This window comes from Molothrus aeneus, chromosome 19 (genome assembly GCF_037042795.1).
Source record: "Molothrus aeneus isolate 106 chromosome 19, BPBGC_Maene_1.0, whole genome shotgun sequence".
Lineage (NCBI taxonomy): Eukaryota > Metazoa > Chordata > Aves > Passeriformes > Icteridae > Molothrus > Molothrus aeneus.
The window spans coordinates 495,765-508,021 of record NC_089664.1 but is presented as its reverse complement, the minus strand read 5'-3'; the positions used below and the strand labels follow the sequence as shown (position 1 = coordinate 508,021).

At 58.2% G+C, this 12,257-nt stretch overlaps 1 protein-coding gene across 6 annotated transcripts in view; it reads left to right on the top strand.

The window, feature by feature from the left end:
* The window catches only part of EXD3 (exonuclease 3'-5' domain containing 3), a 252,729-nt gene that overhangs the window by 236,961 nt on the left and 3,511 nt on the right, over positions 1-12,257 (top strand). For all 6 annotated transcript variants that reach the window (XM_066562818.1, XM_066562820.1, XM_066562821.1 and 3 more), the window contains one exon: positions 4,576-4,669. In XM_066562818.1, the coding sequence (XP_066418915.1) occupies positions 4,576-4,669 (94 nt within the window). The remainder of the gene's footprint in view (positions 1-4,575; positions 4,670-12,257) is intronic.

Genomic DNA, 12,257 nt, shown 5'->3' with positions numbered 1-12,257 from the left:
GAAGACACCCAAGGAATTGTCCTGACATGAGCTGCCCTGAATTGCCCCAAAGAGTTCACACTGGGCACTGTTTTCCTTTACAACAGGTTGGATCCTTCACACTGAGGATTTCCTGAGCCAGGAGCTCTCCAGGCAGAGATCTGTGTCTCTGGTGAAACCCCTGCCAAGGAGATCCCTCAGTGATGCTGGCCTGTCATGTTTGTCAGCAGAGCAGGTGGAAGGAGCCCTAAGGCCCAGAGACTGTTCCAGGGTGGCTCCTCTGGGCAGAGGTCAGCATCACCAAGGTGACTCAAAGCACTTTGAAAATGCAGCTTTTAGAGATATCAAAGAAACAAGCAAAACTGACTCCAGTGCTGTCTGAACTGCTCATCTTCCACTTGTTTGGGGTACCAACCTACATCCACCTGAGCTTATGCTGCCAGCCTTAGCCAAGCTCACACTGATTTCTGCAGCCTTTTCGGAGTCACTAAAGGTTTGGCTCCTGTTATCTGCTGAACTTGAGTTTTCTTTCAGCTTCTCAGCTCCATGGGTGGAGGTGCAGAAAGAGGATGGGATGCTGAGATGGCCCTGGAGCTCCAGGCTCAAGCATCCAGTCGCTCGAGTCCTGGGAGGTTCATGCGTCACTGCTGCTGAAATCCCCAGCCAGGAGGGCTGGGAGAGGCAGGGATCATCCTAAACAAAAACAGGGCGCCAGCTGGGCTGCTGGCATTGCAAAAGGACGTTTCACCTGCTTCATCCTTCTTGGTGGCACAGGCAGGGAGAACCTCAGTGCAGGAGGGCTCAAGCTGCTGGGGATGGGGACAAGCACCTCACCAGGCCTCAGGGACCACAGATCCACACCAGTGATAACACCACAGTCTCAGTCCAATGACATCACTCCCTCTAATCCCCATGTCATGCCCGTGGTGGTGACAGCACAGAGTTGGCTGGGCTGCAGTGCCCCTCTGGATGGTGGCCTGAGGTCCTGGGGAGGAGCACACAGGTGTGGGGGTGACAGTGCCCCACACGAGCTGCAGCACCTTGGCCAGGATGCACAGACAGGCACAGGGAGGGGGGACAACAGTGAGGGAATGCAGCCGTGAGGGGACCACGGCTTCCTCTGAAATGAGCTGCACCTGCTCCTCATCCTTGCCACGGATGTGCAGCAGAGCCGGGGCACGCAGGGCGGGGTGTCGCAGTCGTATCCCCCAGCCCAGGCAGGGAGCCTGAATTCCGCTGCAGCTCCATCGCCCCTGCTGCCGAGGCATCGGAGCAGGGACAGGCGGGAGTGCTGCGCTGCCGTGCGCCGGGCAGGGGCACCGGGCCGGGCTGATTCACACGGGGAGCCGGGGGCCGGGCTGCCGTGGGAAAGCGCGCCCGCCATGGCTCCCGAGCGCCGGGATTGCTTCAGCGGGGGTGCAGCCAAGATCCATTTCACAGAGGGCAGAGCAGATCTCGGCTGGGATTTACCAGTGACTAAGCATGTGCTGGCACGGGCTGCCCCAGCGTGAGAAAGGCAGGGCTGCTCCTCCTCCGAGGTGTGCCCGCTGCTGCCCTGCATCCCCGTGCCCCGGGGCACCGGGCGCCCTGCTGTGCCACAGGGACACCGGTGGCAGCGGACTGGGGGGCACTCAGAAGCCTGTGGGGGCTGCAACCCCCTAGTCCCCTCCTCCCAAGCTGGACTCTGCCCTTTCCTCATCCCTGAGGCCAGGCAGGATGGTATGAACAGAGCCCCTGCATTCAGCCCACTCAGCACATCGGCCCCCAGGCAGGACTGGGGCGTGGGCAGAAGCTGCCACCCCCACCCTGAGCCTGGCACAGGGGCTGGGAGGACCCCGAGATGTTACAGAGATGCCAAACCCTTCTGTCAGGTCATGGCCGCTGCTCACAGCAGTTGCACCCCAGTGATCCAAGGTGCCACCATCTCCTGCTGATTCACCTCATGAAGATTTTTGGGGCCACAGATAATCCTGCCGTGATGGATCTGTAGAAACCACACTTTTCCAAGAAGAAATAACCACCTCTTCTCCAGCAGAGAGGCTCCCCACTTCCCTACCCTATATACAAAAGATCCACCCAAAAAACTGTTCCACATCCCCAGGAGCCAAGCATCAAGCCTGAGGCCATCACTGGTCCTTGCAAAGCAGCCGTGCAGCCCAGCCTGTGGAAGTGGCAGCCTTCCCCACTCACTTCATCTCTTTTGGCTCATTTTGTCAAGGCATTAAAAAAAATTAATTGCATTTTTTTATTACAGCTAATTGGTGCTGCTGCTTAAGTGGCTTATCTGGCTCCTGAGCTCGTACTCTGGTTTTGGGAAGCTGAAGGTGGTGAAGGCCCAGAGGCTATGGGGTGGCATGGGGCAAAGAGCCTCTTGGCAGCACCCAGCAGCCTCAGAGAGTGGAGAATGCCAGGATACCCCTGTGCTGCTGGGCATTCCTGGCCCAGGGAGTGAACTCTCCCTAATTCACAACAGTCATGAACTTTAGAGAAGCAGAGAAATTCGTGCAAGGTCACTCTGTGCACCCAAGCAGGACAAGAAGCCTGTGCCCAGCGTGCTCGCACTGCTGCTCAGGAATCTGGTGGGCTCCAAGCTGCCAGGGTTGGGCAACCTGATGGATTTGGTGAGTGACAGAGGGCAGGGGAGCCCCTTCATGTCCATGCCAGCAGGGAAGGCAGGGGAAGAGGATGTCCTTAGGCCCTGCTGCACCCTCCTGGCTGGCAGTTCAATGGACAGCTGGTCTGGGAGCTTCCTGAAAACCTCTGACTCTCCAGTGCTGCCTCCATACCCAAGAGGTACCATGCCCCACCCCTCCAGGCTCCATGTCACTCTCCAGCATGCAGCCCATTGTCACTGTCATGGGGACTGGGACCAACACATGTCCCCAGCAATTGCCTGTCCCTTCTGCCTGCCTGCTGCAATCCTACAGATCCCTATGAGGGTGTGGGTGCCTGTCAGGGGGTGGCATCTCGGCTCTAGGTCCAGCCTGTGCGAGCTGGGATGTCCTCAGGCCTCAGAGGGACCATCCAATGTCTGGTCAGGCCCTGCAGAAATGCGGGTTCCCACAAATCACAGCATCATTCTGCTTCCCTGGGCTTTCACCCAGATGCATTGCCCGGGTCCCTGGGTTTGAGGGTGAGACCGAGGAGGGCTTTGCCCTGCTCAGGGCAGGGGGACATGCTCAGCCCCCTGTGATATCAGTGCTCTCATCTTGCCCCCAGCATGAGCAAGGAGCAGCGCAGGGCTCTGTCCCCAATTGCTCAAGGGGTTGTTCCCTGATGCTGCTGTGCAATCAGAGGATTGTCACAAAATCCCCTTTTAAAAGTGATGCAGTGTTTTCCATGTCATTTGGGTGCTTCCAAGATCACCCCTTGTCCATCTCTGTCTGTCTGTCCACGCTGCTGCTCTGCAGGGCTGGAGCAGTGGGGCCTCAGGGAACTAAGTCCAGGTGTCCTTTCTGGCCAAAAGGCTGGGGATGTGTGCTGGTTTTGTGGAGGCTGCCAGTGGGAATCGTGCTGCAAGGCAGAGCCAGGACCTGGTGGCAAGCTCGTTTCCAAACAAATCAGCCTGCCTCGTTCCTCCTGCAGGCAGCTGTGTGGGAGCAGGGCCATGGCTGCCCCGTGCCATGAACCCAACACTGCTCCAACCCCAAACCAGCAGAGTGGCTGCCAGCCCACACCAGGGCCTGCCTGGGAGCTGGAAAAACCTTTCTGGTTTCAACAGGCTCTGGAGCAAAGCCCCTGGCAGGGAACTGACTTGTTCTGCTTAGTGACGTTGCTCACCTCTCTCCCTCCTTGCCTTGGGTGCAATGTACAGAAAACAGCCCCTAAAAACAAACAGCTGACAAAAGGTGTTGTGGCACATCCCAACAACCAGCTCCCAGTCCAGGAGGGAGGGGAGAGGAAAGGGAAGGTGTCAGGACTGTGATGCTCCCAGGGAGCTTTAGTGCTGCTCACTATGGGCAAGTGTTTGGCTGCCAGCTGCACCCTGTGCTTAGCCCCAGGTACCATCCCTGGGTGCTCCCCAGCAGTGGGATTTAGGGAGCTCTTTGGGGTCCAGCACCTGGCACATGTGGGCACTCAGAGACCTGTCTGGGTACATTTTGGCAAACAAAAAGTGGTTGAAAGCGTGACTTAGTGTTCACAGTGCTGCAGCAGAGCCAAGCCAAGCAGAGCCAAATGAGAGCCCAGAGTGTTTTGGGGTCCACAGCCTTCATCCCCAGCTTCTGTCAGACAAGAGAGATCAAATCTTGGAGCCACAGCTGAGATTTTGAGTGTCTGCTTGATGCTTGAAGGCAGCCTCATTGCTGGTGTTTTCTGGCCAGGGAGCCAGGGTGGGCAGTGCTGGCAGCCTGTCTGGAGACATGGCTGGGCACACACAGAGGGAGCCCCTCTGGAGGGGGTTCTTGGGCTTGTGGCTGGTGCCTGTGCCTGTCCCTGCTAAGTGGGACAGGCCTTGCCCTCATTTCCCTGCTGTGGTGCATGTGATGGGGGCTGCCTGTGACAGGGGTGCCCAGCATGAGTTTGTGCCCTGGGCAGGCAGGAGATGCCGGGGGAGCACGATGACCATCTCACTGACCTCCCCCTCTCTTCTCTCAGGTGTGCAATTGCAACAAGTACCTGAAGGTCTCACGGGAGAGGATGAAGCAGCTGGTGGAGAGCAGCAGACAAGTGTCAGGGGAGCACAGTGCAGGTGAGTGGGTGGGTGATTCCCCCTCCTGTGCCCTTCCCGGGGACTCACTGCTCTGGACAGAGCAGGACCATCCCCCTGGGCCTGGGGGTTTCTCAGAGGGGGATGAGAGTGCCCTGCCATCAACCTGCCACGGGGTGCAGACCCACAGAGCTCTTTCAGGTCTGGTTTATGTCTCTGCCCTGGCTGCCCTGTCCTGCCCTGCAAGGCACAGGGTCGTGCATGGGATTGCCCAGCCGGGGGAGTTGGTGACATGCCAACAGTAGCTCAAGTGACAGCCTGAGGCCTTCATCACCTGAAAGTGAAAAACTCAGCTTTGGTGGTGAAATGCCTCCTGGCTGGGGCTGCTCACAGTGCCTTCCTCACCTGCCCAGTGCCTCTTGAATTAGGTCAGGCTGCAGAGAGGTGAGTCAGTGCCACCTGCCCCAGCGGGCTCAAGGGAGAGAAGGCTCCTCCATACCCCAAGGTGCATTGACCCACACACACTCCTTCCCACAGGGAGACCCATTTTGGTGGCAAACGACACCCATGGCAGACCAGAATGGGAACGTGCCCCTGCTGCTGCTCCAAGGCAGCCCAGGCTCTGCTCCAGCCCTTTGGTGGGTGCATCCCTTCCCATCTGCAGGGAGCAGAGGGAAGTGGCAGCTGCTGGGCACTCCTGGCCGGCTGTGGCTTTGCCAGGGCTGCACGTGTGGCTCTGGGCATGAGGAACGTGGTGGGGCAGCTTTTCCCAGGGTGCTGGAAGCCTGGGAGTGCTGTGCTTCCCCAGAGGCCGGGACATCCTCCCCAGCGGTTTCTCTGGTGAGGGCACTCTCTGCATGTGTACCCAGCGACCAGACAGGCCAGTTCAGCCAGTTCCAGAGTATGGGAAATAGAAATGCTGTGGTTTGTGTTCAGAGTGAGCCGTTTTCCCTTCCCCCTTTGGGATAAGGTTGATGGAGCTGAGAGGGTCTCACACAGCACCATGGCTCCCCCACACAGACTCTTTCAGGGACCACCTTGCTCTACTCCTTACACTCCATCTGCAACAGCCTGTGTCCCCATTGGGCTGTGCAGTCTCCTGCTGGGTCCCCCCATGTACCTGGGGGATTCATGGGGAAGGAGCAGGTGGGACCCCTGTGCTGGCCATGTCAGCCATGGCATTGGAGCGTCCTGCAATGGGGAACATCCTCTGCCTGAGCAGGCAGGGCAGGGACCAAAGGTGCCACAGCATCCCCAGAGGGGTGGTGGAGACATGAGACAGAAGCTGTGATTCCCAGCCAGGTGGGCATAGCAGGGCTGGAGACTTGCCAGCAGAGTCCCCTGTGACCCAGGGCTCTGGCCTCATCCTGGGGGTTCCATTTCTGTCTGGATTTTGCTAGGAGCTGCAGGGATTGCAAGCAGGGATTGCAAGTGTGAGCTTGACTAGAGTGCCCCAAAATGTCCCACCTTGGGTCAGATATTCAGGAAGACAAACAGGAAGGGTGTGCTGACAGTGTTCTGTCAATGCTTGGTGGGGACAGTGGTGGCATTGGAACAGGCTGGGCAGCCACAGAAGTGGGTCAATAAGAAAAATCTCACCTGTTCCCTGATTTCCTTTACATTTTCCTGCTGCAGCAGTTGGTGGCAGGACCTGCTCTGCCCTTGTCATGGCCCAACACATGGCATGGGGGTGTTCAGCACCCACAGCCTCACACCAGGACTGTTCCCTGTGCCATGACTCCAGCCCAGGCCACGTTGTCCCTGTCATGCCCCTGTGCATGGCCCAGACCATGGCCAGGTGCTGCTGCTTGGCAAGAAAATGCCTTTTCCGTGCTCCTGCTTCCAGGCAAGGAGTGAACCTCCTCCCACGGGGGCCTCACCTCTCCAGGGAGGAGCTGGTGGGTGCTGGAGCAGATGGGTGATGGGGACAGATCCTTCAGGACCACCTCTCAACACAAGTCTGCATCTGGCCCAGGTGCTCCCAAGTCCTGGGGTCCAGCTGCATCCAGTGCTGCTTCATTTGGTTCCTGGATTTTTATAGCAGGGCTTCCAAGAGATGAAAGACAATTATTCATCCTGTAATAGCTCACTTTTACTTGGACCTAGGGCTTTCACAGGTTTTAGGGAACATAATCCTTGACACAGACACATTTTTCCCTGCATGAGGGTTTTGACAGAAGTGCCACAAATAGTTTCAAGCCCCGACAGCTTTTCCCTGTGATTTCCCAGGGGGATGCTCTGAGCAGCTCAGGTGCCTGGAGCAGACAGGGGCAGAGAGGGGAGCAGGGCTGTGGGTCACCACAGGGCACAGGCAAGTCCTCCCTGGAGGCAGTGACAGATTGTAGCTCCCAAGAGACCCAGGGGAATGGGCTGTGTCACAGGCTCTTGTCTGGTATGGGGAACTCTTGCTTAGTCAGTGCAGTAAAACCAGCTGGCACAGGGCCCCAGAGCTCGGTGGGTGCTCTGCCAGATGAAATCTGGTCTCTGGGAAAGGCGAGGATGTAGCATATTCCATCGGGTTGGGAGCTGCCAAACAGAGGAGGCGAATTTAATTGCAGAATCTCCCCTCACCATCTAAAATGTGCTGCAAAAGATGAAAACAGTGGATCTTGCTGCTCTTGAGTTGGTGGTGCTGACCAGGCAGGGTGCAGCCTCCACTCCCATGCTGGGTGGGCACCCTCCCTGAGCAGCTGCCAGTGCTGGGGCTCTGGACACAGGTGCAGGATAAGTCCCCGATGGCCCCAGCAGTGGCTGCAGGAGCAGCTGGAGTGTCCCTGCACTGGGTGACAGGATGGCATCGAGCAGCTGGGGCACCTACCTTGCCCCTGCCAGCCTGAGCAGTGACTTGGGGTTTCTTTCCCTTCTCAGCCCTTGGCTCCACCCCGAGCCTGGGGAAAAGCCAGCAGAGACAGCTCAAGGCAGGTGGGAGGAAGTGCTGCAGGCCACAGTGTGGGGAAGGCTGGGGTGCCAGCAGGACTGTCCCTCCTCTACAGCCACTGCACTGGGGCAGCTGAGGGCATGGGCTGGTGGTACCCACTCGCCTGAGCCAGGAGCTCTGGTGGACAGCAGGAAGAGTCCCCTGCATGCCCAAAGCCCTACAGCTGGAGGCTTTCCTGATCTACAGTATTTGGCTTTGCTGTGAGCATCACACTTGTCTTGTTGCCATGTGGAAAAGGTGTGAGATAGATCCTTGTGCTGTCCTGGGAGTGGTCTTGCACACATGGATCCTCACTGCTTTGTACCAAACTCCGTTTGTAGGGCCAAGGCACCCCCATTGTCTTGGGCTGCTCTGAATACTTCTGCATGGAAGGGGATGAGTTCCTGAGGGGTTGCACCCCTGGATCCAGGCAATCCCCTGCCCAGCCCTTCAGCCACTCCATGCATTTAGGCTCTCTTTTCTCCAGGGTGCAACAGAATAACAGGAGCATCTTCACGTGCCCAAGCAGGTCAGGGATGGGACCGGGGGCTGCAGTGGTGAGACCAGCCAGAAACACCCCCCAGACTCAGCCAGCTTTCCCTCTTCAGTGGGACTCACTTGCTCATTTGGAAAAGCAGGGCAGGGCTGGGACCCGGTGACATTGCTGTGTGTGCTGGTTTGCAGAGCTCTGCTATGCCTGCTGACAGGGGCATTGTGCCCAGCGTGGCCTGGGAAGGAGCTGGGGGCCATTCAGAGCCGGGGACCATTGCGTGCTGCTCCCAGCACTGGGTACAGGGGCTGGCAGGCTTCTCTTCACAGCGGCACGGGGAGATGAGAGCAGCTGGAGCTGCCTCTTGCTTGAGCTCATCCTCCCTCCTCCACCCTGGGAACATCTTAAGATCACGGCCAGGCTGCTGCAGCCCAGGTTGCACAATCCCGGGTCCTTTGTCCTTTGCTTATCTGCCTTATCGAGGAGGAAAAGATAACCAGGCATCTTCAGTGCCCTGCAATCAGCACATTTCTCAGGCTCATAACTCCTCTTATCAGGCTGATCTCTCACCGAGGCCGAGGTTTCCCATGCACCTTTGTACTCCAAGAATGCTCCCAGGTCTGTGTTCAGCCTTGTGCAAAGCCTCGACAAAGCTTTGAGCTTTCTCCCCAGCCCCCCAGCCCTGGCTGCAGCTGAGCCCCCCACACCGCTGCAATGGCTCTGGCAGGGGCAGGGCCCAGGGCTGGCACAGGGCCCGGGGCTGGCACAGGGCTCAGGGCTGGCACAGGGCTGCCGGACCCACAGCCTCTCCAGAGGCAGCAGGAGCTGCCAGGTGCTTGCCTGAGCCAGCTGGGACAGGCACCCAGCTCCTCGCCCCAAGGCCTTGGTTCGGGCCGGGGTGACACAGAGGGACCTGGGCTAGAAACAGGGCCCGTGGGGCAGGATTTTGGGCAGAAGTACCTGACTCCCTGGGAAGTTGTTGGCTGCCACCCTGATACTGAAACCCTGGGGGTGCCCAGAGCTCACACAGTGGGGACAGGTTGTTCCCAGACAAATCAGGGCTGGGTGGGCTGGGAAAGGGGAATGGGCAGAGGTTCAAAAGAGGATCGGCCCTGATCCTGCTCTGTCCCATCTTTCCAAGCCCTGCTGTGCCCCCCTGTCCTGCTGGGAAGTCCCGGTGCTGTCCCAGTAGTGCTGACCCAGCATTCCAGCATTGCAGCTGACACAATAGGCTGGAGGGACTACAGGTCACCAGTGTCACCATCACGGTGGCCTTTCAATGTGACCCCCACTAAGAGCCCCTCTGTGTGGGGAAATGTGCATCCCCTTGCCCACAGTGGGCAGCCCCTGTCCTGTCCCATGTCCATCCCGCTGGGCTCAGCCCCATGTCCATGAGCAGGACCTTGCAGTGAGGCACATGAAGCTGCAGCTCCTGTCTCATCCCTATCTCGGGACAAGTCACTTTGCCCCCACAGCCTCCCTGTAGCAATAGTTCAGGGTTTTTGTGGGACTACCAGAGTGTTCCCGGTGACTGTGGGTCCCAGAGGCTGCCATGTCCGCTCAGGTGAAGGGACTGTTGGTCCCTTGGACTTCCCAGAGCCTGTTCAGTGCCCAGGGTGTGGGATGGGCCTCTGGCATGGGTCTGCCCCACTGTCTTGGTGCTGGTGATTGGGGGCTGAAAGAAGGAGATCCAATCCAGGCTGGGGAGCTCCTGCTGCACCCACCTCATGGAGCATGGGGCCACCCCACCCTGGGGCATACAGTAGGGGCTTGAGCAGAAAGCAGGGCTGCTGCAGAGGTGACAAGTGTGTGCAGAGGTGGGATCCGACCACTGATAGTGGCCCTGCTTAGCTCAGGAAAGAACCTGATGCAGAAATAAGCAGAATGGGGGTGCTGCAGAATCCCCTCTCCCTTGGACATGGCAGCATTTGCTGGCAGTGAGACATCATGGTGGGAAGAGCAGCAGTTTTTGCTGTTCCCATGGGATTCATTCCCACAGGTGAGCAGGGGTGGGCAGGAGCTGTGAGTGGGAAGCACGTGCGAGTCCAGGAGGAGATGGCTCTTGTGCTGAGCACTGCCCAGCTGGGGACAGTGCCAGGGGATGACTGTTGCTGCCCGTGGAGCTCTGCAGCACTCACATGGGGGTGCTCAGCTCTGGGGGGCTGGGGGCTGCAGGGCTCAGCCCCTCACCCAGGGTCTGTCATCCCCAGGGTGACCCAGCCAAGAGGAGGAGAGGTGAGTGAGAGGCAAAGGGGTTTTTATTTTCAAGATGTTTTATAATGGGATTATTAGTTCCCAAGAAGTGTTTCGAATTGATTTGATAAGGAATGGCTTTCCTTTCTCCTCCGCGGCGATGCGGTGGGAATCCAGCCCTTGGTGTGAACCTCACAGAGCTCTGCACGCCACAGATCTGACAAGCTCCCAGCACAAAGGAAGGATACACTGGGTTCCCCTGCACCCTACACATGCCTTTTGCTCCATCTCTGCTGGAACTCCAGGGTGTGCAGCATCCAGGCAAGCTGGGATGCAGTCCCAAGGGAGCTGTGGCTCCACTGGAGAGGTGTCTGCCTGTCTGAAAAGCTCCACCCCCCCCACCCCCCCCTTTCCCCTGGAAACCCCTGTTTTTCTGGGGGACCCAGCCTTTCCCAGCTCAGTTTTCCCGCATGCCCGGCTGGCATCCTGTGCATGGCGCCTGGTGGCCCTTTCACCCTGTCGGTGAGGGGAGCACAGGCATCTTCAAAAGCCCTGGGAAGAATTTGGTGGGAGGGGGAGAAGGGGTTTTACAAGCTCCCATTCAGAAATGGTCACTTTGAAGTGATGTAGCATTTTCAACCCTTTGAAGAGCCACAATTAGGAGGGGGCTGGTGCAAGCAAAGGCAAAACTACGCGGTGACCATCACAGCTTTTCTCTCCTCAGGCTTTTAAGGAATGAACTTTCCCTCCCTGCCTGCCTTTTTCCCACGAGCCCAGGGGGTAGGATTGGGGTGTTTGGGGGAGCTGGAGGTTTCTCATCCGCCTGTGCAGGGAAGGAGGAGTTTGCCATTGGCTTTGCCCACCAGCAGCAGGACAGCAGAGGGAGCGTGTTGGAAGAGAGAGCAAATTACTCCATATCTCTGCAGGCACACAGAATGGCAATGTCCTGTCAGTGTGCTGGTGCCGTGCTCTGTCCAGGGAAATTTTCGGGTCCGTGATGGGGAAAGCTGTTGGCCATGGGTGCTGCGTGCTGTCAGTGTCATTTCCATTGCGTTGGATCTTAAAGTCCCACCCAAGGTTGATGTCCCTCCCTTCGGGGTCTGGAGCACGAGAGCAGAGAGGATAGGAGAAAAAAGGGCGCCCAGGCTGAGGCCACCCTATGCCACCAAACACAGGAGTGGCACTGGGCAGAGAGGGGTGGGAACAGAGTGAGGACAGAGCCGCTGTTCTTGACTTGGGGATCTGCCACCCACTGGCAGGCTTTATCCTGGAGAAACACCTGGGAAATGGACTCCCCCTCCACATCCCTGGGGTGGCTCAGGAATCTCCCAAGAGCAGCCTGGGTGTTTCACCACTTGCCAGAAATTTGAGAAAATGGGAAATTGAGGTCATTGTTTTCCCTTTAAGGATAGATGTCAGTGTCCACAGCAGATGTGGGGGATGAAGGAAAGGCCTATCTGTGAGTGAGGCCATGGGACAGTTGTTCAGGGCACAGTCCTGATGAACCCAGCTCTTGCCCAGTGTCTCAGATGGGGCTTGGGGCTGCTTCCTCTTGTGCTGTGGCAGCAAACCCCAAACTAGTGCTGCTGCTGGGCAATGTGGTGGTGAAAGGCTGGCCTGCAAATCCCCCATGAAAACACCCCCAGTGACAGCCATGGCCCTGAGCATGGCTGTTGATGTGCTGGGAACTGGGGGTGACCGTGCCCCACCAGCTTGGGCTGGTAATCTGCCCTGGGGAGGTATGGAAGGTCTTGGGGAGGGGGGGGGGGGTCTGGTGAGCCCCCCCTGAACCAGGCTCCCGTGTGAGCTGAGCCTTCCACACTTCCCCAGGGCTGTGGCTCTTTCTACTCCCGCGATGGGCTGGCCCAGACCCCACCGCGCAGCTGGGGGGTGACTCTGCCAGGATGGCATGGCCGTTTCAGGGCTGTTCCCAGCCGTGTTCCCCCCCAGCATGTCCCAGCTCCTGACGGCTCTGGAATGCAGGGAAGGGCCAGCTGGGAATGCTGGTGTCCTTCTCCATCCCAGCTGGC